Source organism: Accipiter gentilis, chromosome 11 (genome assembly GCF_929443795.1).
Source record: "Accipiter gentilis chromosome 11, bAccGen1.1, whole genome shotgun sequence".
In the NCBI taxonomy this organism is placed as follows: Eukaryota; Metazoa; Chordata; class Aves; order Accipitriformes; family Accipitridae; genus Astur; species Astur gentilis.
Genome location: NC_064890.1, coordinates 28,135,620 through 28,161,607, shown reverse-complemented (window position 1 = coordinate 28,161,607; position 25,988 = coordinate 28,135,620). Strand labels below are relative to the sequence as shown.

The 25,988-nt window shown below is 36.7% G+C and overlaps 1 protein-coding gene across 1 annotated transcript in view; it reads left to right on the top strand.

Moving 5' to 3' along the window:
- Nucleotides 1-22,318, top strand: part of CAPZA2 (capping actin protein of muscle Z-line subunit alpha 2) — a 31,785-nt gene extending 9,467 nt beyond the window's left edge. Inside the window, exons 2-10 of the mRNA XM_049814429.1 lie at nt 6,411-6,474; nt 8,447-8,498; nt 9,212-9,275; nt 9,784-9,990; nt 11,193-11,272; nt 14,067-14,145; nt 17,668-17,739; nt 20,339-20,401; nt 21,325-22,318. Coding sequence (XP_049670386.1) covers nt 6,411-6,474; nt 8,447-8,498; nt 9,212-9,275; nt 9,784-9,990; nt 11,193-11,272; nt 14,067-14,145; nt 17,668-17,739; nt 20,339-20,401; nt 21,325-21,465 — 822 coding nt within the window. The 3' untranslated portion in view covers nt 21,466-22,318. The remainder of the gene's footprint in view (nt 1-6,410; nt 6,475-8,446; nt 8,499-9,211; nt 9,276-9,783; nt 9,991-11,192; nt 11,273-14,066; nt 14,146-17,667; nt 17,740-20,338; nt 20,402-21,324) is intronic.
- The last annotated feature ends 3,670 nt before the right edge of the window (nt 22,319-25,988 follow it).

Genomic DNA, 25,988 nt, shown 5'->3' with positions numbered 1-25,988 from the left:
GTGAGAGCAGTTTTGTTGTTCATTAGAACGTAAAGGTGCATATTGAAAATTAATGGCTCAGCTGAACTCGAAACACGAATCTGAATCAAACTCAGAACTCAATAAAACTAGACAAGTCTTTTGTCCAGTATCACTCCAGGTAGTACAAGCAGGATCCCTGAATGACTTGCATGTTATTGTGAATTACAGGGTCTTGAGAGAATTGGACCTTATCTAGTTTGAATCAGCTTAACTGTGTTAATATTTCTATAACTACCAGCTAATTGTGAGAAACCCCTATAGCTACCTGTAAATAGAGTTCAGTGGGTCAAGACAAAGCCATTTGTTTAGTTGCCTGCAGAAAGGCTTCCTGAACCAAGGAGAACTAGGGTAGGAGGTATGACTCTGGGAATAGGGCTCTCTGGACTCTCTACTGTTCCTAGAGCAGAACCAAAGAGCTCCCTTCTCCCAAATGTGAGATATCATCTACTTTTTTGCCAAACATAGGTTCCTGTGAGTGGGAGATTTGTTTTGTTTTATAAGGAAGCAAGGGTGGTCTCAGGAATGCAGAATATAAATGCATGATATACAATGCCTGGCCCCTGCTGTAATGCTTTCTATAATCACTGATAAAAGGAACTGCTGGAAGGTGGCTTTTTTCTTTCTTTTTTTTTTTTCTTTTCCTCCTGCGATTAGCAACAAAGTTGTCTTTTGAGTGGAAATGTATTCTGGAGGTCTTCTGTTACACTCTCCCCCCCCAAATGTTCATGCAGTTTTTAGGTGAAAAGGGCTTTTAATATCTATTTCACTATTTCATTTTTATTGCTCTGGAACAGTAAACTTTAACCTGTTATGAGTGTAGAGGAAGGGTGGGTCTCCCTGTTAAAAGGACTTCACAGCTGAAGTAAGTGATGTGTAGGAAAGAGTAAGGGCAAAAAGTATGTGGTTTCACAGCATCTTGCTTAGCAGCACGTTGTTCCTGTGCAGTGTGGCTGTTGATTGAAGGAGCAAGCTGTCACAGTGCCTGGCAAATACAGCTGCATTTTGGTTAAGTTAAAAAGGGGAAAAGAAAAAGAGAAAGGGGGGGGGGGGGGGGAGAAAAGAAAAGCTAACTCAAGTTTTAATGTCTCTATCATTGTTAGGTGTACCCTAGCTGATTATCAGGAATGAGCATATCTCAGCGGAGCTGACAGTGGCATGGCGTTGCGGGAGCCCCTGCACTTCTGCGAGCACGTATTCATGACCATATATAGGCACATACAGTGCAGAAGGTCGGGCTTTTTCAGTTCCGATGTGCCAGGAACAGGAAGAGTGGTTTGGGGGCATTTGGAGTCACTGCGTATAACTTCTTTAAAATAAAACAAACTTAAGAATGTCTCAGACTGGAAAAGGTAGAGGAGTAGGATTTCTCTTATGTATCTGATGGGAGTCATGCCTTGAGAGAAATTAGATTGTGAAATAATGGCAGAAGTATGAAAACGAGGCAGATTTAGCACAACTGGCACCATTCTGTACACCGCTACCTCTGTGCTTGTGTACTCTGAAAACTGCAAATACTGTAGGAACTGAGTGTAGGCATTTGTTGATAGACCAATTGTTTTAATCTCTAGCAGAATGAAGAATTAGGCATTATTATGCCTAATATCCATGCTCATGGCATACAACAAATCTCCTTTTCTCTTTTGCTAAGCTTCTCAGTCTGAATTTTTACCTTAATTGAAATAGTTTACTTTATAAAACCAAAAAGCTTGTAACTGATGTGATGGGTAGCATTTGGCTTCGCTTGAATTGAGAAAGTAGATCTTGCTAGCTCTTCCCTACTGATATCAGACTTTGATTTAAGTGAGACTGTGGCTGGTGTATATGTGAAAATCAGCTAAAGAGAACACCTGCAGTGGGGAATGCAAATTAATGCTCAGACCTGCATGAAGTAACGCTTCATGAAAATGTATTTAGATTGGTTTTGTGCATTCAAGGAATTTAATACAGTAAATGTTCAATTCCTTGCCTAGGCTTTTGGTAAAAGCTGTTTGCAAGACCTGTTTTTTGTGAACCATTGATGATCAGTGTTCTGGATTACTGAACTCTGAAGTTTATGGTTTCTTGCAAGCTGTTCTGCAGACATTTAACTGAAAACAGTGTCTGTAAATCAAATCTTGGAAACTACATCAATAAAACACTGTCTTAAACTTTTGGTGGTGATTTGGGAGTAACTAGAGTGGTAAGTAGAGAAACTTCAGGTGTTTTCTCAGTCTTGGCTTTTGAGTTTTCTAAACAAAACTGTAACCTAATTTTTTGTTACTTGCTGATATGTGTATAAGGTTCTTGTGGTTTTGTCGTTTAGATTTTTAAAATATTATGTTGTTTCTGTTTTGACTTGTTCAAATCAGTCCTAATCAATTCGTAAAAGTCACAAGGTACTGAATATCCAGCATTGGTTTCAACTGTAATGCATCTGGTTGATGTGTTTTCTTAAACAGTTTTCAGCAAAAATAACTTCCGACCTCAACTGGACTATATTGCAGTTGAGTTTTTTGTCTGTCACTTTGTATTACAAGTAATGTGCCTCTTGCTAGATGTCCTTGTTAATTTATTTTTTTATTTGCCCATAAACACCACATTTTATATGGACTGTCCCTTTGTTTAAGTTGTGCTTCCTCAAGTGATAGCTGAGCCAGTGGCTTTTTACTGCCAAAAGGGGGAGATCTTCATCTCGTTGAGGCTCAGGAAAGCGTATTTGTTTATCCTTCAGTATCAGTCTGGTTTTGGAATACAGAAGTTTCCTTTAGAGCATTTATTTCTGGGAAAATTCAGTAGCAATAAAGAAGCTGTAAATGCTTTTCAGTTCTTATGTGTTAAAAGAATTAAATCCAGTAGTCTCACTTATATGGGCTTCTTGTGTGTATGAGTTGGGGAAATATTGCTTTTTTCTGATACTCATTTCCACAGATAAGTTAATTTGATTTAACGGCTGTAGAAAATCGGATTAGTTTTAGATAGGCTTCACAAAGGCAGGTTAACAAAACGCAGAGAGTGTCTTAGCTGACAGACTCTCGACTTTTGAAGACACATTAGGTTTTTTGCTTCTGTAAGCATGAAAATACTTTATAATTCTTGATGTTTGTTGTGAATTTGCATGATTGTGTTTGTCCCCATAAGAAGTGGCATCCATGAGGCTTTATCACACTGAAAAAATTCTCACTGAGGAGTTGAATTTACTAGTAAAATATTCGTTAAAAGTAATGTTTAGGTTGGTCTGTCCTAAGGAAACATCTGTTACTATTGAATACTTCTGAATGGATGATACTCATACTACAGCTAATCTGGCTGATAAGAATAATTCTTACTGATAGCAAAAAAAAGAAGCAAAACCAGCTTTACATTACCAAACCAGCTGAAAATTAGGGATTATTCCATTTTTAGTACAAACTTAGTATCTCACCTTACAGATATTACCAGTTTAAAGCACATGGTCATTCAGAGTGCAGTTTGGGCATTCAAGTTCTGCTTAATTTTACTCATTTAGCTGCTGCCCAGCCCAAAACTGATGGACCTTTTATTTCAGAACTCAAAATTTCTCTAAGTCTTGTTTCTCTGCTTGCCCAGAGCTAACCCAGCCTTGGCAGGGGTAAGCAGTCCTGTTCACATCCTGAAGTCAAGGAACAAAAACCAATGTCCCTTCATCTAACTTTGAGTTGGGAGTCAGCCTGATAGTCATGCTGAAAGCACAACTACATACCTGCTTTTAAGTGTGAGGCCTAAATTCCAGTCTGATCCCAGACTCTGGTAATTGGTCATTTGATAAAATGTCCTCGCAATAGAGCCTTGGAGCCTGTCTTGCCCTTCTTCTTCATGAGTGCTTTAATAGTGCTGTTGGTTAGCTATATTTCACATCCTTTAGAGTTCTCTGGATTGAGCATTGAGCTCTGTTCACTGTGTACTGAGTGCCCTGACTTCAGCAGGAGAGGTATGGCATATGTCCGCACTCGGGAAAAGTGTGCAGACTGGTGGTTGGGGTAATCTAGTTAATGCAGATGAGCTTACATTCCTTTGGGTCAAAGGAGACATCCAAGTCATGCTTTCTTCTTATCTGGGCAAGTGCTTTAATAAGCTGTGATAGAAGATACTCTTGCCTCTCTGTCTCTTTTGAGAAGAATAAACCCTGTGGCATTTATCTTGGTATAATGCAAACTTAAATTTACATGGGAAGAGGAGTTCTGATTTAGGTATTTGAGGCAGCAGATAGAGGCTGTCTGCAATCCAAAATGTAGCTTTCAGTGTAGAAAGTTGGGAATGGACAGCCTTTCCATTTTCATTAGCCAGCTCTGAGCGGCAGTCTGCTGACTGTTAGTGAGGATCTCACTGAGGTTTGAACACTGCTAGCAAGGCAGCTAGGCATTCACTCAGGGCACTCTAAGCTTGAACCACCTCTTCTGGAGACCATTGTCTGAAACTCGGGCCCTGTCAAGAACTAAGGGCCGGAGCACTGGCTGTGTTGCTACCCTGGACTGTAAAAGCTATTTACAAGTCAGTTCAAGAGCTGTAGCATGCTCAGACAGTTCTTTTGTAGTTTCAAATACTTATAAATGTGTATATGTAAAGCATTCTTTGGTTATTTTTAGGTATTTGTTAATGGAGTGTGTGCTTCTCAAACGGGAAGCCCAGAGTGCAGACACTGAATCTCCCAGGTCTTTATTCCACAGAAACATAACTGAAGTTGTTAGAAATGGGAACCATGGTTCAGGTAGTATTGTGTATTTGAATAGTGACATCCTATCAAGGATGCAAGAGAGCTTTGAACATCTCCTGAACTTGGATAACTGTAAAGTGTGAAGGATAGGAACTTTTGTTAAGTTGGGAAACCAACATTTATTTATTTATTTTTATAATGGGTGCCCTTAACAGTTTAAGGGGGGAAAGAAGAATGAATGAAAGCAAGTCTGCTGAGTGACATTCTGCAAGTAAGGTAATAGCTGAAAAGTTTTAAGTTTGCTTCACATCAAAAGAAACATTTCTATGCTCCTTTTGCAAGCACATGTGTCTGCAGCTGTGTGGTGAACCAGTTAAGGGAACTGGTCTGTAAAAAAAAAAAAAAAAAAAAAAAAAAAAAACAAACCTCTCTAATTTTGCTCACTGTGCAGTTGTACAAGTGCTTGTGCAAGCAGAGGGAGGGAGAAAGCCAGGGCAGGTGCATGTACTTTTAGTGGAAGTATTGGCTTATGCTGTGTTTTGTCTGCAAGAAGTTGTGGCTGAAGGCAATTGCTTAAGGACTTGCATTAAAGAAGTTCTTAAGGTGTTTTTTTTAAACTATCTGCTGATACCTGTAAGAGGCCTTACAGGTAGATCCAGGCGAAATTACATGCTTTACATGTCTGCGCAAGTGTGTTTAAGCTTGTGTAATCTATTGATTACTGTCTAGGTGTGGGCCTTTTGGAGAGTTTAGAACCATAGGATGTTGTTGTGGTTTAACCCTGGCCGGCAGCTAAGCACCATGTGGCCACTCACTCAGTTCCCTTACAGTGGGATGGGAGAGAGAATGAGAAGGGTAAAAGAAAGAAAACTCGTGGGCTGAGATAAAGACAGTTCAATAAGTACAGAAAAAGCCACTCATGCAAGCAAAGCAAGAGAAGGAATTCATTCCCCGCTTCCCATGGGCAGGAAGGCGTTCAGCCATCTCCAGGAAGGCAGGGCTCCATCACGCGTAACGGTGACTTGTGAAGACAAATGCCATCGCTCCCAACATCCCCCCCTTCCTTCTTTTTCCCCCAGCTTTATGTACTGAGCATGACGTCCTATGGTCTGGGATACCTCTTGGGTCAGTTGAGGTCAGCTGTCCCAGCTGTGTCCCCTCCCAACTCCTTGTGCCCCCCCTGCAGCCTCCTCGCTGGTGGGATGGAGTGAGAAGCAGAAAAAGCCTTGACTCTGTGTAAGCGCTGCTCAGCAGTAACTATAACATCTTGGCATTATTAACGCTGTTTTCAGTGCAAATCCAAAACAGACCCCCAAAGTAGCTACTATGAGGGAAATTAACTCTATCCCAGCTAAAACTAGCACAGACGTGTAGTAAAATTAGAGGAGAAGCTGGCTCTCTTGGAATGTATGTTGATTCCCAGGCATCCAGGGACTGAAAGTAGAAATAGATATGATCTTATTTGTTATATTAATCTTTTTCTTTTTGCCAGTTATACAAAACACAAGAGACTCCATTTATCTGTCTGCTTCCATCACATATAATCTCCTCTATTCTGTTTGAAGAGGTGAAACTTTATAATCTGTGTTTCTAACAGAGTAGTTTAAATAATGTGAACAAATATATGATAGTCGGAGTTATACCATTTCATGTCTGGGTATTAAAGCTATGCAATCCATCATTGGTTTGAATAGAAATGAATACAAGTATATACAACCATATAATTGTTTTTGTATTTCAGGTGCGTATAGCGGCAAAATTCATAATTCATGCTCCTCCTGGGGAATTCAATGAGGTGTTCAATGGTGAGTATCTGTCTGCTCTGTCCTTTCATGTAAGGCATCTATATCCAAAATTGTATTGCTGATTACTCTCCTGAATTTCATGTAGTCTATATTTTAGCAGCTCACTTGCTGTAAGATCTGGTTATATAGCTTGGCATAATGAGCTTTGCAGTCACAAGACAGCTTGGAGTTTAAATGCAAAAGGGCGAAGTACCACTTTTCATTGTGATGTGAGAACGAGCTTGCTTTCTTCAGTTTTTAATCAGTCATGAATTAACAGTTGCTCAGGTTTTTGTTTAGAAGACACATGTACTTTTTTTTTTGGTTTTAGTCTTTGATAGACACATTTTTCAACAGAAATTAAACTAGCTGAAACTAAAATGATATTAAAAGGAATAGCATTACAAATAACTAACCTTGAATATACAAAGGACTGCTTTTTAATGCCAGTTGTGGAAAGATTAATCTTCCCCAGACATTTTCAACCATTAAATTCTGGGCACATTTCGTTGTACTGAGTGTATTGGTAAACTGAAAGGAAACTTGAAATTAGCCTCTCTCAACAGTTGTTGCCTGAACTTTACCGAAGATGTTATTTTTATTTAAAAATTGTTGTGTTTGTCTTGCATCAAGATATGTGGGCATACATATCATAAAAGAGGGCATATGTTTTGTAGCTGTTCCTTACAAATATCTCTGCTATTTAAGTAAAGAAGTAAGTTTAGTATACTAAACTTTTAGTCAGTGTCAGGCTTGAGAGAGCCTAAATTTGTTAAAGAATGTAATGTTTTTTAGAAGTACCTTGTTCTTCAGTTAAACTGTAACTAGCTGATTATTATTTAAACTTAGCTTGTACTGCATTTGTGAAATGAGCTGTTGGTGAGCAGCTCATTAACCCAGCTCCCTGAAGGTTAATACAATTTCTTATAGGAGTACTGCTAGAAACTTTCTTAAACTAGTTCATAGTTGCAACTACTTGCTCAATAATGTGGTATATGTTTAAAAACACAAGAAAACATTTGATCATAAATGTGTGACCAGTGTTCAATGAGATTCAGACTGACAGAGAGAAAGCTTTAAATTCCCAATCTGTAAATTGTGATTTTGTTTGGTTGGTTTGGCATGGAGGGGGTTTAGTTTGTGGGGTTGTTTTTTTTTCGTTTGGGGTGTTTTGTTGGTTTGGGTTTTTTGTTGTTGTTGCTTTGATTTTTGTTTTTTTAAAAAGAAATTTAATGTATATTCTGGATTTTTTTTTTTTCACTTGCATGATACTTTGGGAATCTTTAGAAGAGTTTAAATGTTATAGCAAGACTAATGATCAGTTAGTTAATGATCAGTGCATTGAATTTTTATTAAAATAGTGCCTAGTAAATAATAAGCCGGTAAGTCAAGTATGTAAATAACAATTTACTGCATAGTAAATATGAAGTAATTCTGAGGAGGGTATTGACTTTATTCTGTATTCATATGTTTCTTGTATGATGATAGAAGAAATGGTATTGTGATATATTGTGCTCTGACTACTAAGTGTCATTAAGGAACAACAGCAGAAACTGTAAGGCTTAAAAAAAAATAAGTACAACACCTACCATATTAGTGTTGTCAAAATACAGTAACCACTACCATCAATACAGTGTGAGGGATTTGGTAGTTTACATCTAAAAGTGAACTCACTTGAATCCTTTGCTGTTCTCATTCAGAACTTCTCTAAAAACTAGTTTGACAGATTCCTTGAGCTGTCACAGAGCCTGTAGAATAGGGCTTATATCTGCTTACCAGATTGTGTTGAAAGGAATCAATTTTTGTACTATTCTTCTCATTTTGTTCAGTCAAAATTATGAAAGACAAACCAATAAAGTTGCTACCTAGTGATCTGTATGGGTATGGGGTGGTTTGAGGTTTTTTGTTTTGTACAGTCTGTGGACATTTGTTATGTGACTGACACAAGTTTCTGAGTTAACTGTACATTTGTGTTGTAAATATCTCCTTTCAGATGTTCGGTTGCTGCTTAATAATGACAATCTTCTCAGGGAAGGAGCAGCCCAGTAAGTACCAGATGCCACACACTCAGTTGCATAAGAGCAAGATGTTTTTCAGTAAGACTTTCACTGTCAGTAAGTGATTCATTTAAAAAGATGTGTGCTTGGCAAGTAAAACCCTATTATGTGTGTTGTGCATCTTTGATCAAGATTAAATACTTGGCAGAGGAAAGATCTGTATTGTATCCTAATGATTAGAGCAACTGGTTTGGGTGACCTGGATCTTAGAACTAGACTCCACCTTTTTGGATTTTGTTTCTATTTCTTGGTAGATCTTATAGGCACTGAACATCTGTAAGACACAGTTTCCTTAGACCCTACTTTTTTATAGAAACATTACGCCTACTGTGTTTTATGCCAAAATTAGTTTCATATGTAAGAATGGAGATGTCTGGCTTAGTATGTTGGATCCCTGTGGAATTGAAATTTTATCTGTCCCTCCAGTTTCTCTGGGTTACTGTAGAGCATATGTGTTTGTCTATATCAGGTTACTTTTGAATGTAAATCATTGTGTAATGGTGGTTGGAATCTGTAATATGAGCAGTGAATGAACCAAGGTGATTCCAAGAATTTGGGCCTGCTAGGTAATGAAGCATTTGTATCATTTTTTGATGCATCATTGCCCAGATTATTAGCTATTATTTGAATATCTTACAGCTACTAAGGAAAAAGATTGTGCTTGATGCAGGCTTTTGGTGGTGTTGTTTTTTCTTTTGTAGTGCGTTTGCACAGTACAACTTGGACCAGTTTACTCCAGTAAAAATTGACGGTTATGATGAACAGGTATGAATACAATGAAATACTTGCAATGTTGCTTAAACTGTTAAACATGTTCTGGTATTGGAACATATCTTGGCAAGCAAATGAAATTAAATGCATGTTCCCTGCCAAAATACAGAGATTATGGCCCTCCAATAGTACCAGTTCCATAAGTTAATAATTTATGGCATCCAGAGAGCTTGAAATTTTGGTCTGTGGTGTTGGTCTGAATTCAGTCAGACCTGATTTGGAGCTGTAGAAAAAAATTACTCCATCTTTAGTACTAGAAGACATGAATTTCTATATTTCATTGTTTGTTGCAGTAAGAGGGTAAGATTCAGGACTTTTTTTCTGAGTCAGTGTGTCATGCTAGTCTCGTCATCTTTCGCTATATGCATAGTTTGTTTAAAATGTGAGTCTTTGGATATGAGTAAGCTCCAGTTAAATGTAGGATATAATTAGATTTGACATGTTTGGGGTTTTCTCTCTTTATTCAATAGCAAATGTTAGTAACTAAAATTTTATAATACAGGTTTTGATAACAGAACATGGTGATTTGGGAAATGGAAAATTTTTGGATCCCAAGAACAAGATTTCTTTTAAATTTGATCACTTAAGAAAGGAGGCTACTGATCCTAGACCCCACGAAGTTGAAAATGCCATAGAATCCTGGAGAAATTCAGTTGAAACAGCAATGAAAGCATATGTGAAAGAACACTACCCAAATGGTGTCTGCACAGTAAGTACTAAATTATATAACCACTGTACCACTATAGATAGAAATCTAAAAAAAAAATTGTAACTATTTGTAAACCAGGAAGATAGGCAGTTTCAACTGTAAAGCACTTAGTCCTGTGCCAGGGTTCATACAGGGAAATGAGGGAAAGCTTCAGAAGTTTAATATTGCAGCTATTGGACTACTAGTATGTGATTGCTGCAGGTCATAGTGAAGACTTGCCTCTCAGTTCTGAAGAATTTTTATTTCAATTTCTTAAGTCATTAAGACCGTCTATAGACTACTACAGGTTGATTCTGTTGATCCTGGCTACCTGGCTGGTTACTTTAAAAAATAAATAAATAAATAAAATTCCATAAGATAAAAGTGTCCGTCTTGGCTTGGTTTACTGACAAAACTGTCAGTAAAGCAAACTGTTTTCTCTCCATCACATCTTCTATATATCAAAGTGCTATATTCTTACCGCCAGAATCAGCGGGTTCTGATGGTTTCTTAAAGTAAAACCTCTCAGTCTGAACTAAAATAGCATTCATTTGCTGTTAGGAGCCCTATGACTATTTGAAGTTCGGCAAACTGATCCAATGATAGCTGTCCTGTGCCTTGTATTAACCTGATGGAAAAATTAACTAGGAAAAAAATAAAATCAGTTGCTGAGTTAACAAGTTGAATTGGATTCCCAGGCACTCAGATGTGCTCCAGCTTCTGTAAAGTAAACAAGGTTGCATGTTCATTGAGATAACTTTTACTAGTATTTGATTTTAGGGTATAAAGCAGAACAGAGGAGCAAACCCACCTTTTTAATCACCTTTTCGCTAGTCTGTAAAGGGTTAAATCATCTTAGCTGTAGAATAACTGGTATCTGAAATCCAGCTGTTAATATATATTGTCACATAAGTCACTACTACAGGCTTAAAATTCCTATAGTTGCGGAGAAATTAATTCGCAGTGTATAAAGTTTCAGTTAAGAAGCTTGACCTTCAGATTTTCTGATCTTAATTTTTTCTGCATTGTAGTATACACTTCAATGTTTCATGTACTGAATAGTATGTAAGAACCATAGTGGTTATAAAATTCAATTTTACAGTTTACTTAATGATAATAGAACTAGACATCTCTAAGCAGCTTGAGCAAGATGGATACTAAAACTTTAACTTTGGGGTTTTTTTTGTTTTGTGTTGTTTTTTGTTTTTCATTTTTTAATTAAGGTATATGGTAAAACAATTGATGGACAGCAGACCATTATTGCATGCATAGAGAGTCATCAGTTCCAAGCAAAAAATTTTTGGTAAGTTTCTGTATGGTTACAAATACAGTAAAATACAGCAAACTATCTGCACTAGTGTCATTACACTGATAATCCTTAGTTCAGAGAAGGAGGTGCATGCACATCTTGCATATGACTTTTTTCTCCCTCTGCCCCATCCCACCCCAAGTTTTTCTGCCAAAACTATATAGAAATCTCTTCCTTTGTGGTAAGTAAAATGGCAGACTGCACGTCTGTATCTCCTGTGCAGAACTTTGGGAACCTTGTAAGTTTATCACACTGGCACCAATACCCATGCCTGTGTTCCCTAATATAGTTGCTTCTGCTTGTGTTGCTTCCTTTGTGACTGACAGAATAAAAACAGCTCCTTCTAGTTTGCATGTCTAGGAGAAAGAAGGTGACTAAAGATTAATTTACGGTAGGACTTGCATAATTAATTTTGGGGTGAAATAGATAAAGGTGATCTTGGTTGAAAGGAACTCTTACAAACTGCGTCTTGATTTTTTTCTGTACCTGGTTGAAAGATGTTTTCTACAGACTGGAGTGAATTTTGTATAGCTCCTTGCAGGAAACTGACCAGAGTCGAGAGAAATATCACAGTATCGGAATTGGTTTAAGGAAGTATCTTCTAAAGATAGCTAATACATTTCTTCAACCAACCACGTATATTTCATTATTATTTTATTTGCTATTTTGCATCTGCTCGACATTATATTTAGTAATCCCACGGGTAATGAATGGAAGTGCGGAAGTCTTTGTTTTCTGATGCTGAACGTGAATATTACATATGCATAATAATTTCAGCACGTGTATCTATCAGTTACTTGATTTGTGCAGCATACTGTTCCGTAAATTTTTGAATTTGCACAGTTAAATAATTTCTCCTACTGACGTAAACTTGACTAGTTAAGTCTGAATATTTTACATCAATATTAAAAGTAACTTAAAATAATACTGATTCTCTTTTTAGTTCAGAAGTATGAATGACTTTTGTATTCCAAGTAGTTAATTTAATAATATAGTCTTTATAGAAGAGAAACAGATACGCAACAACCTTTTATAGATGCAGAAAATCTTTCTTGAAAGTTTTCTTTAATAAATCTATGGTTGGAAATCTATAGGTAAATATTGACCATGTTTCTAAGAGTTTTACAGGGGGACAATCAGACTCTAATTTTATTCTTAGCAAGTTTTAATAAATGCATATTGGTTTGGGGGATTTGGGGATGGAGGAGTGGATTCAAAGTTAACCAGGCTCCTCAGTTATCCAGCTGTATGTCTTGATATCCAGCCCAAGCTACAGCCAGTACTTATTCTTAAGGTGTCCCACCTTTTTAGGCATTTGGAATGCTGGCAGCCTACCATGAAAGCAAGTTTGTTGGATGATAGAAAACCAATACATGCCAAAGAAAAATGTTCTATGAATTTCTGAAATACTGTCAACGTAGTAGGATAGATGGTTTATTAAAGAGTGTGAAAGAAAAGGAAGGACAGTTAATCTCTTACAAAACATCTTAAGTCAGCAGAGGTAAATAAAGTAATGATATGTTGTTTTTAAATTAGAGCATTTCCTACAGAAGGATCCTTCTGAACTTGAACTCTTTTTTACTGGAATAGCCTCTTAAGGACAAAAAAGATATCCCAGAGTGGAAGCATTATGGTCATCTTAACTTCAAGGACCACAAAGTGACTAAGAAGCAAAGAAATCTGTTAGCTAGTCATTGAATCCTGTGCATCTAAAAACTAATATTGTACCTAAAATGTAGTTCAGCACATAAACTTTCTTATAACTAATGGGTCAGTCTATAAGGCTACCAGTAACGTTAGTGTCACTGAGTTGGGTGACCGTATCAGTTTTCTTAGAGATGCCAACAAGCTTCTGAATTGCCTTAGTCTGAATTTTCAGTAATAATCTATAATTTGGATGTTGTCTGAAATAATAACCAATGGCTTTATAATTGAGTTAACACTGTTAGTGTCTTAGATATGTCAATATAGATCCATCAGTAGCTGTTAATCTTAAAGTATTTATCTCTTTCTCTCCCCTTGTTGAATGTACTGGAATCTACACCTAACATTAGTAGGACTGGCACTCATAGTATCAACTTTCTTTAAGTGCAAAGGAGGAATAGAGAGACAGCCACGGTCCATTCTTAATATAGCTCTAATGTACTAACCTTCTAATCCACTAACTTTATAACTAAATAAGAAAATGTCTAGTCTACAGGAAAGAAATCAGGTGAAACTACAAGCTCCCCATACTGTTTTCCAGATGTTTGAAACTCCCTTTAAGCAATTTGGCAAGGATATCAAATTTGTGGAAGGAAACTGGAAGGAAATAATTGTCCTGGAACAGAAATGCTAGAAGAGCTGAAAGGCCTAGTTATATTCAGCATAGTGGAAAGTCTTGCTACTTTAATGTTCCTTCCATTCAAGTTTTTCATAGCCTGATGTGAAGTGTGGCTTTGGCTGATCCAGCAAGTCATCCAGGTCCCAGAAACAAATGATTATATAAGCCTAATTAATAATAACGGAGAGAAAGAACATTGGAGGTTTTAGGTATTTTCAGAATTTAAGTCCTATTGTTAAAAGGCCCTTAGTAATAAATCTCCTTGGTCCACATTCAACACTGAAGTTAAATATTTTGGGAAACTGTTCTCTTCTTGACTGATTATGGGGCTGAATCTTTAGGGTCATGTGCATGTGTAGTTGGACAGCATATTTTGTTCTCTATTTTCCTTTGACTATCGGTTGTATGTTGGGTTTTTTCCTTAACTAGTGGGGTGACATCTGATTTCTGTTTTATTTTTTAAAGGAATGGCCGTTGGAGGTCAGAATGGAAGTTTACAATCACCCCTTCAACCACTCAAGTGGCTGGCATCTTGAAAATTCAGGTACGCTTATTTCAAACTGTGTCCTGATCAGTGAAGTCCCCAGTTATTATCAAGGGAGACTCAGGCCAGTGTATTAAATGTTCTAAGATAATTTAGTGACCCAATAAGCAAAGCAGAGATGCCCAATCAGTTGTTAGTGACTTAGTTGTATATTTACCTAATCCTTACAAACACAAAATATGTGTTTAATATAATGTATTCACCTCAGCCCAGCATATACCTCTTTGGTTTCCTGTTTCTTGCATTTGCAGTGGCACAAGCCTTTCCTGAGTGTAGGTCCTTTCTGAGAGCTTTACTTTCTTTTTAACTGATAATAGCAGGGTTTTTTTCATGTTACCCACCCTATTGTTCAGGAAGGTGGGAACCTTTGGTTTCAGTCATTCCACCATCTGAAATTTTTTAATCCAGGTCTCCTTCATTCGGAATTTGCCCTTCCTGTTGGCTTTAGGACATTCACAAAACAGATACTGTCCAAGCAGGAATGCAAATATCTTGAGACCAAAGGAAGTCTGACTGTCATGTGGTAGGCAGGGGGGACTTGACTTCCTGGATTGGTTCCCTGGAACGCGGACACGTATTTTGCAGAAGTTTACTAAAATAATTGTGGAATCGGGGACAAGAGTCTTAGCGCAGTCTGTAGTATTTTATCATCTTTTTGTAAGACATGGAGTCAAGTTCCCTTTTCCTGCTCTTTTTGTGCCCCTGTGAGTTTTGCATTTCCTTGCTGCTCAGTGACTTGACTTCAGAAGGAAGATGCAATGGAATGTTTTTCTGTCCATAGCCTGAAGCTAGGATGTTATTTTAGGATGTGGTAGCTGTGTTCAGATCCACCCAAGCAGAGGGCCTGAATCTGACTTCCCATTCTGGGGCAAATTCTACAACAACTGGAATGATAGTCAAAATGTGGACAGCCATTATTATGTTGTCAGATCAAGACAGTCATGGTAAGCACCCTAAGTAACTTCTAGGCTTCTCAAGACTCTGGGAGAATCTAAGTAAACTGTCACTTAAATCCAGCTTGCAGCAAAACAGGCATTTTCTCTGCAGCATGCACTTTTGGTTAAATGTCTTAAGAGATTTTCCAGAACAAGCAGGTAGGTGTCTACCTAATTGTGGGAGAGGTTAGCCCAGTAGCCTAGAAAATAGCCTGAATAGGGAATTTAGTCAGGTTTTAATTGGCATCTCAATTTGGGCACCAGCTGATTTTGTCTTTTATTACTATTTCACATAATTAATCAAGTCATTATTTACATCCATTAAAGTCTGTGTTCTGGGAAGTGATGAAAAGTTTTACTTTTTTGCTTGTATAGGAACTACTTGTTTCACCAAGGAATTTTTAACTCAGTTTCAAATTTTTAGAAATTGTGTGCAATTTCGTCAATGTATGTGGGACTGCTTCCCCTTCCCCTCTCCAAACAAACAAAAAGAAGTGCTTTAATATTTTTAAGAAGCAAAATAATCTTCTAGAATGAGATCTCACTATATTAATGAAATTTCAGAGTACTGAAATTTCATTGTTATTTGCAGAATTTTTGACAGCAATACAGCCATTGCCCTGTTTCTGATAAGACCTTTTATGAATAAGTTGGGGGAAATACCAGCATCACCTGCTATCTTCAGGTGTCTTAAGTATTTTTAAGGTGACTTGCACAATTTCTTCTTTTAAAAAAAAAATAATTCTATTAATAAATTCTAATATAGGAGATTCTCAACTGTCTTAATCCCTTCCATTGTTTAATTTTCTTTTAATTGTATGTAAGGGGAAAACTGCAACAGCAGAGCCTTTCACTAAAACTAAGTCCCTGTGGTGCTTGACATGCTCCACCTGTGCATGGAAAACAACTGATAAGTGTACTGGTTACTAATTTTATCTCTTAGATAATTTGTTATTCTCATCCCTCCTTAGTTAACCTTTCCAAGAGGTTCTGTTCATAAACATCATCCTTCTTGTAGTCTTCTGAACCCAGACCTAGCATTCTAGAAGGATGTCAGCAGTGAGGTATAGTACAGAACAGTTACTTCTCATATTTTGTTTAAGATATAACACATCTCAGAATTAGATTTGACTCTTCATCCCTGTTAAGTTTTTGGGCGTGAGTGTTTGCCAAGCATGTGAGACAGATGAGACGTTGGTGCTGATGTCGGCCTCAGCACAGGGGAGGTTTGGGCCCTCTGCAGTGGATTGTGATGGAGAAGTGGGAGATTTATGCTTCTCTGGGTTCTGCTGTTTCATTGGGAAGTCTCAGAATTTTGCACTGAGTAAGCACTTCTCATCTTTTAGGAACTGGATTGAAAAAGGCTGGCAGAAGTTTCACCTAGTAATATATGATTTGAAAATAAGCTTATTTTATGGTTAGGATGATACCTTTTGTTGAAAAAACAAGTATTTGACAATAATCAAAATAATGTAAGATGAATCACAGGAAATAATGTTTTTTCTCTCATATAGGAAACCTTTATTTTGGTTAGGTATTATAGCTGTCTTACTCTGTGTCATGTTTTCTCTATTGTTGTTTATAAAATTGAGGGTCTCTTGCACACATGATCATAATGTATATGAAATATAGTATTGTGCATTAATCTCTAAATTTAAATGTTATCTTGCCTAATAGGGTAGAGGCACAAATGTTTCAATTCCTTGTAACATCAGCTACGTTGACTTTATCAAAATTGTAAAAAACCTTTAAAGATACCTGTTTAAATGTCAATGAGCTGCATAACTCTTCTGTATCAGTTATTATGAATGATTGTGTGTAACTTTCTATATGCTTCCTATTTTTTAAGTTTTCCAACAGTTGCATTAGAAACTGAATGTTTTCAGATCCTTCCCAACTGAATTTAAAAGTAGTAAAGTTCGCTTGAGTAGAGTTTTACTGGTCTCCTCCTCCTGTAAAATAATCAAGGAAGCTGTTCTGAAGATATAACATTTCAAGAGTAAATAGATTTCATTCTGCTTTGCTATTTAACCTTGGCAAACTTTGACTCAAAGAGCTCCTTTGTCTAGATAAATACCAGCTTTTCTTATGAGCCATATCTAATAGAGGAAAATATCAAAACCAGGCAGATCTAGAAAGGGAAGCTTAATGTTGTGCTGTCCCTAGAAAACAGTTTGGGTAAAGCAGAAAAACAACTTCACAGTATCCTGAAGCCTTGCCAAAACTATTCTCATTTTAAATATATCTTCACCATTTCCTGAGTTTCTAGTAAGGTCACATAAATAGTATGTTGTTGTCTTCATGATGTTAATCAAAACCTAAACTTCTTTGCATGAAATACTACTTAAGGCACATCAACACAAAAATGTTTCCAGAATAGCATCTTTACTATTCCCCTCAAAAATATTTAAATTTTACAACATTTTTGGTTTTCCTACTTGTTTTTGTGGTTCTGTAACATTTTATGTGTGGTTTTGTTTGCTTTGTAGTATTTACCAGAAGAACAAACCCATACAATACTTTGATTTTCCTGTGTGTCATTGGCCTGTAACATTTAATATGAGGTTCTTTGTTTCATTTTCTGTAGGTTCACTATTATGAAGATGGTAATGTTCAGCTGGTGAGCCATAAAGACATACAAGATTCTCTAACAGTGTCTGTAAGTGAACTTTAAAGACCTTAGTGTGTATATTGAAGTGACTTTTTAATTTAAGAAGAGAAGCAAGCTTAAAAAAAGCTCAGAAATTTGGAGGCTAGTTTGCTCTTCTGCATGAATGGGAATTAATGTTCTAATTTATAAATACTTTGTATGTAGTATTTACTACTTTTACCTAACTGTGGCTTATATAAGATAAATTAACTTTGATTTAATTAGCTTGCTGTCAGTCTTTCTGCACTTCTGTAGTATTTAAACTTTGATCTGTAGAGTGACCTATAGAATTAATAATATTAATTAATTTAATATGAAGGAGGTTTGAATTATAATAACCCGCTTAAGTAGTACAACCTCTAGGAGACTGTCTCCTTTGCTCACTGGGAGAAGACCAGTATGCTAAAAATAGTAAACAAATGCTACCAGTTGAGAAGCAGTAATGGGTATTCTTCCTTCATTTCCTCCCTGTCTGTAACTGGTGCTGTCAGCCTCTTGCTTTTCTGTACAAAAAGCCCTTTCAGAGATGCTTCAGCTTGAGAAGCGTAACACACTTTATATTTAAAGCATCGGGTGTTTTCAACTTCTTTCCAAGTGGATCTTTATAGTAATGAGGAGCAGACAATAGGAATAAAAATTGTTTGGAAATAGTACCAGATGTATCCTTTAAGAGTTGGTAATGTTGCAACGTGAACAACTACTGCTTTTTAAATAATGCTCCTCTTGCCTACTGGAGATTGCGTTTATAAACAGTAAGATTTTTCCGTTGGAGTGTTCTTTAATAAACCTTAAGCCAGTGAGGTTAAACTGGCAAAGGGAAATTGTAAAAGTGAACAGTAGAAGTATTTTAATGATAATGACTAGTAGCGACCAATTTGGCTCAAAAGCTCAATTCCTCAATAAAGAACATTGTTTGTTAATATAAAGCAAGGCTTGTTGGCTTTTCAGTTGCAATAGCACCATAAAGAATGGGAGAGTGTGGTGCCAACTGATAACGCTTCTGGAGCTGTAGATATAAAATTACTTTTGACCCCCTAAGCAAAGGGATCTGTTTAATCTTTCATTCACCTAGAGTTGCTTCATGGAAGATTATTTGGAAGAAGTTCTCCTTTCAATAGCTTTTGCTTCACTTTCTGTTGGGAAGAAACTTAATCCTGTTGTACAATTTAGTAAAGTGGCAGAAGACCAATGAGTAGAAAAACATCTTTTACGTAACTTTCCTACCTCCTGCTAGAACTAAAGCAAGTATGCTGCTGATTACCGGTTTTTAGCCTTGGCTTTGAGCTTCATAGAGGGCAGAGGCTGTACAAGTTCTCATTTCACATAGAAGGAATGGTAGGTAGATTATAAGGAGCCCCAATGACTCATCTTTTTTTGTTGTTTGGCAGAGAAGCAGTTTTGTACCATCAATGGGCACGACTGAAATAAATGACTGAAGAGTTCTCTTGTTGCTAGAGCTATGAATAATTTTGGTGAAGGTTACTTTCTTATCCCTAATTTCTCTCTGAGCCAGATAACACCTCATACCCCTGAATTCTTCCTTTCATTAGCAGAGCCTTTGAAATCATTGCCTCAGTTCACTGAAAAGTCAAAACCCTTTCATTTGTTCTACTTGGTCTCTACCTCCTCCTTCATCTCTTTCTGTCGTGTCCAGGAGTGCTTTCACAGCTGCTAGATGCAGTTTCACTGAAACTTGAACCAGTGGTAGTTGAAACTGCCATAGCTTTCTCCCAGTCTTTGCCTTTGTAGGAACGAGGGATCACTTAAGGCAAGAACACTCCTAACTTTCAAGAACTTCTGCAAAAGCACGCTTAGGAGTGTTTCCAACACCAGGTTGGAAGTTTCAAAATTCATGAACCCTCACTTCCTTCTTGACACTTCTTTCAAGCATTTCAGCTAATATGTTTCCAGATTGACTGATAAGTCATTTTTTATTTTTAAAACAAACGCACACTTGCATACTTTAAGGACGAGGCCCAAAGCCAACAAACTGTTTATCGGTCATGATGAAATTTGGAAGTTGTGGTGTGTTGCACCCTCACCTCTGCAAAATGTACTTGGGGATGTTTCTGGAAGACCAGTCTAGTGTTTGCCTCAGCTTAGTCTCCAGATTCAGAATGTTTAGAGGTGAACAAATTTCTTTTGGGTTTTTGGTTGTATTCTGCATACTTCTGGGTTAGCTGGTGTTCTTTAAGTTTTCCTGAATTTGTACTGGAAAATTAACATTAATAATGTTAATATCCATACTTTTCATGTTTTTGGAGACCTGTATGTGTGCATTGTCATATTTCCAAATGCTGTTCTGTTCCATATGTCTTTTTATAATACCATGGAATTTTAAATCCAGATATTGTAATGAGCTCCATGGTAATCTTAATGCTTTTGCAGCTCGACTGTTTTTATTATTATATTATTTTTATATTAAAGAAATAATGTGGCATATGTGTTTTGGATGAATGTTTTGTTCAGTTTTGGTTGAGCTACTAAATGGTCATGTGTTCTCATGGAGTCTACTTGACATTGCTCATAACTATAGGAAAAAACATAATCCAACTGGTCTTAGAATCATGCTGTACAGCAGACCTAATTCAAATGCTTTTTTTTCTAGAATGAAGCCCAGACAGCAAAGGAATTTATAAAAATCGTAGAGGCTGCAGAAAATGAGTATCAGGTATGTTGGAAACAAACGCTATATCCTTACTCACATGTATAACATTACCATATATTTAGCCAAAGCTAGTATTCTATAATTAGCAAGCTTTTGATATTAAGATAATGCAGTTCCATACAAATATAAATAGATTACATGCTGCTATTAACTGTATCCTCCCTTTCCATACCTTCTGATGATTGCACTCACTGACTTACTGTTACATTAGAAGTCATTTTTTTGAAAGCAGAAAAGTCCCTAGAGTGATCAAATATCAGCAATTCTGATCTCCTTTAGTATTAGCGCATTCCTTAAGTGGAATTTTTTTGCAGATTCTGTTCAGATGCTACTCTGTTAGACAGCTTTGTTAAATATGACTATAGGGATTATCCATTTCAATTAGTCATTTTAAAGTTAGAAAACTATAACTGTTCTAGATATCCTCTGCAGAATTGTATTCACGTTCATTTAGGTCTTGAACATAAGGTAAATTTCAGACACCATGTTCTGTCATATTTTTTTTAAAAAAGTGCTCTTTAATATAAATTTACTAAGTATGTATCATGCTTTATATTCAAGTTCATACGATGTTGTGGACTGACTACCATCCCCACAGAAAAAGACAGTGGAAGACTTTGGTGTCTGAAATTAATGATGTACAAGCTAACTCCGATCAGCACTTCATTCATGCTGATGATTAACCACACTGTGGTTTGCTGAAACACCTAGGCTACGGCCAGGTTTAATGCATCTGTCTCACTGATTTTCTTCACGTAGTTTCAATCTAGATCTAACAGCTTTCCTTCATAAAATATTATTTTAATTTAGCGTATTTTTATTAAGCCTGTTTAAGAGGTAACAGACTACTCAATCATTTAACTTTCTATATAACATCCTAGTTCTGTTCTTCATGTGTCTTTGTTTTGTGTGACTTTGTTTAACAGACTGCTATCAGTGAGAATTATCAGACTATGTCGGACACTACTTTCAAGGCCTTACGTCGACAATTGCCAGTAACCCGCACCAAGATTGACTGGAACAAGATCCTTAGCTATAAGATTGGAAAAGAGATGCAGAATGCTTAAAGTGAACGTTGCATGACTGGATCATTTTAGTGTCCTTGTATACAAATAAAAATTATTAAAAAAAGTATTTGGAACTGTCAAATCACCCAGTCAGCATGGGCTTTTGCCATTGAAAATCACTGTAAGTAGTTTGGTTAGAGCACAAAGCTTAGCTAATTGACTTTTTTCCTTTTTCTTTCTTTTCAGAGGGTTGCAACTTCAGTATAGCTGAATATCTTCCTTTAGAGTTTCTGTTGTACCTTTATTTTTTTATAATGAAGAGACCATGCCTTTAGTTTTCAATTACATGTTAAGAACAGTTTGGAAAATATTTTTGCATATGATAACCCTTTCTCTTGCTGTCATGTCAAATGGACAACTTCCAAAATTTGCTGGATTCCTTGTGGAGATCAGTAATGTGCATTTCTAGGTCAAGGTCAACATGGAGTTAGCCATAGGTGCTGTTTTTGAAATCATCTATCCTTTCATTGTATGTAAAATTGGGAAAAGCATTTTCTATATCGTTTAAACCTTTTAGAACACTTACTTATTTAGCTAGCTCTGTGGTAACTAAATTTTTTTTTTCTAAAAGAAAAGGCCAAGGTCTAATGCTGTTTTAAGATTTTGAAATTAAATAAAAGTACTTATTCCAGAAATGCATTTAATGCTTTGTTCCTGACAATTACTTAAATGAGCTCAAACTCCATCTGCCCTTGAGGTTTTTTTATCATAAAGCCACAAATGTATTATAACAAGGCATATTGTAATATATATAATCCTGTACTCATTACTATGTCTGTCAGTTTATTTTTTTTTTCTTGGATTGAAATGTACTAAAATTCAATGTGACATTAAAATGCAAATTTTCTATTTATTTGAGTATCAGATTGCTTCCTGATATAGCCTATTTTTGGTGTTTCTATGTATTTTTAAAATACTCCTTAAAACGGCCACAAACTTGCGGCCTATTGGCTGTTCTCAGTCTATTTGGAGATTGTTGTAGTGTCATCATCCCTTGTTTCCATCTGCATTTAAGCAACATCTACATATGGAAGTCTACTTAAAACAGGTATCTTTTAGCTTCATATTGGCTACAGAGGATGGAAGAAATTACAAGACCAAAAATAATATATTTGTCTGAAGCATACTTTCCCTGTCTGATATATCTCATTGAAAATGGACATTAGGTATCTAAAAACTCAGACTTCATTACAAATGCTGTATAACACTTCTGTGAAATGCATAATTTCATTTTTTAATTTGATTAAAACCTGTTTTAAAATATGCCACCTAATTACATGCTTATGATGGAAAATTAAACAGCTTTTTTTAACAGAAGGCAGGTTTTTATGTGCACTCCTAAACCAGTAAAGCTTATACAAAGGTTTTATATCTTTGTTTACAGCATGATCCAATTAATTACCTTAAACTCTTAAGTTACAGCATAGCAAGAGAAAGAGTCTAGACTCTGAGTGTAAAAATGTACACACAAAGTAGTTTACTGTTTCAATTGTAGTAGCAATACCCCTATATTCTGTTCTTCAGTGCTCTCTTATAAAGGGGTATAGAATTAACTGAAGTTCTTGAAATTGCTGCTACTTTACAGTACTAAACTGTATAGTAGAAGAGTGGGATTTGTTCTACCACAGTCTTCCTGGAGAATTGCCCTCTTAATTGTCTTTGTAGATCAGCTATTGAACCATGTTGTTCTTTAAAAGGTGGCTTATAAAAGCTGTATGTGAGCTAATAACAGATGCTGAGTCACTGTCAAGTCAGTCTGTCAGTCTTAACTAAGATCTCAATACAAACCTTGTTTGAAGAATTTCTTCAACATATTTAAGAACAAGCTAAAAATAAAAGGCAGTAAATGGACAGTTAGGAGAACTGTTAATGGGCAACAATGGTGCAAGTAACTTTTCTAGCTGTTAGAATATTGCATATGACCAGAATCAGCACTGACTAAAAGTCAGAATGCTATTTTTCTTACCTGAAATAAAAAGCTAGTTTTAAATATATTCCTAATAAAGAGGTATTTTACTGTGAAGTACTCTATTACTGTGTTTCCCTCTCTGTTTATTCAGTCCTGTGATAGTCTTAATTCCTTATCTTCAAAGAATAGCATCCTACAGGTTCAAGTCTACCAGTGGGGTGACATAAGTAGATTTGTAATACTTATATTTTTTTCCTGTTGTGTTTAATTTTTTAGTCTGTGAGAATTTTACACCTTGAACATCAAATTTATTAAGTTATAGCTTCAATAAAGCAATTTATAAGTAAATCAACTATTCTGTTACTTTTTCAAAGTGGTATGCTGTATCATGTTTAAAGGTAATGACTCCCTAGATGAAGCCAACCTGAGTGTCAGCTGAGGCACATGGCACATTTGGAGTTCTTGATTTCTCTCAAAATTTTGGATGTCACTTGCATGTTTTTGTTTCTACCCCTTTTAAATTGGAGAACTTTAGAGCTTGCTTGGTAGGCTTTAGGGTATTTTGTGTAGGTAAAGCACTTTCTCAGAGAAATTTTGCTGTGGCAATTGTCTTAATGTGAATTACTATTTGTTTATATTCTATTTTTAAATATGAAGACAAGCTTTGTATTGTGGAATGTTGATATACTAGACATTATGGCTTGTAACATGGAGTTGTAAAATGCTTGCATTTATGAAGTGTGTTACATCTTATGCATCTTGGTGCCCCTTTATACGAAGGAATTTTTAACTTCTGCAAGTAAGGAATTGTTCTTTCTGAACATCTGCAAAAGGAGTGGCAATTCTGCTTCCAGGTTCTCCTGAGCAGCCCCTTTTTTGTAAGTCTGCCTTAAAATTCATACTGCAGGTAAAGTGAAACTTCAAAAACATTGCAATTTTGCTTACATTACTACTGCTTCTTATGCTCTACATGCTGATAACAATTCTGCCGTCTGGTTCAGTTGGGAACACTGCAACGCAGTTCATTAGTAAATGATCGTTCAGCCCAGGGTTAAAAGTTTTGTGTGAGACTGAACAGCCTAATAGATGTGTTATCTTTAGGGGATGACTCTAGCTGCATCTATGGCAGTGATGTAGTCTGTGCAGCTTGGGAGTAAATCCCTCTCTCATCCCTGCTTGCCACGTGCTGGTTTGGCTGACAAAGTGGTTCTGGTGCTCTTGAGTTCACTTTCTTTTGGAGAACTCTGACCTGGGAACTGGGGTTCGTGCTGGGTGTGCAGCAGATGCCCTCCAGCTCCTAATGGTGACGTGAGTCCACAGCAGTGGTTCCCTTCAGGCAGCTTGAAACCACCAATGTGTTGAGGTTGTCTGGAGGATCAGACTAAACCTGGCCTTCAGATTTCCCCACCGTACATTCTGTAGGTATAGATGTTGAACACCAACGGTTTGATGCTATGGATTCACCCCTATCGTACTGAATTACTTGCTGACATGGGCATAGCTTCTGTCGCATTCGTTTACTGGAAAGACTGAAACTGTTCTTCCTCTGATGGAACTGTAAACTAGGTTTAGATTAAAATTAGTTTGTTCGTAACCTTGAAGTGTCAATTTTTGTGTGACTGTCAACTCTGAAATTTTTTTTAAAAGGGAAAAATTTGCATCAGATTTAAACAAAATCAGGTTTTTTCCACAGGTAAAGGAAAGGAACTGCGAATATGTACTTTATTCCTTCTGTGAAAATGAATGCTTAATACTTGGTAGGTTTGCTTATTGGCAATATTTTCCTCTGCTACTATGGCTTACCTGTAACAGGTATTGCTCAGCATGATATTATCCACGTGCTCATCACAAGAGAGGGTAAGAGCAGTAATCGTTGCCTTAAAGGATATATTCTGTAAACATGTTTAGACTCTTTTCCTTGCAAATCAATAGTTGTGCAAGGGCAAGTCTGCTAGGTTTATTCCTCATAAGTCAAGAGGAGCATGTAGGGACTTTTGCCTGGCTACCTGTAGTTTGAAATCATTTCAGATCTGAAGCAACTTCCAGCTTACGGGGTTGTAAATGTGCCCGCTAAAGTAGTATTTGGTTGATTGGTTTGGCGGGACACCACCACATGCTAATAATGACTTGTAGTAAATACTCAGTTTTGTATTTAAATGTGCTTAATATCTTTCAATGTCAAGTGTATACCGAGTACAGCTACAGTAGGCATCAGTGAAAGAATTGAGAGTACTTCCTTTAATAAGTAGTTTCCCAGTGTGCAATTCAAAGTTTGAGTTACCCTTCAAGGTTATTTCAGAAATTACTTAGGAGTGAGAATGGAGAAGGCTGAGCTACAGCTTTGGCACAACACTACAAATGCAAGACAGGCAGCGTTGTGAGGAAGGGTTCAGAAAAACAAGCTCACAACCTCTTTCTTAGCAAGTAAAAATGTCTGCAGCGGGGTTGCCAATTATGGTGCAACAGCCTGCTAAGGCAAAAGTTACCTCCTGTGGTACATCTGGGACCTAGGCTGCTTTCCTCAGATGTAGAGAAGAGAGTTTTAGTCCCATGAGGTAAAGAAGGGACTCAAAAATCTTCCTAGAGCAAATGTTCTTATAATTGACTGAAAGAA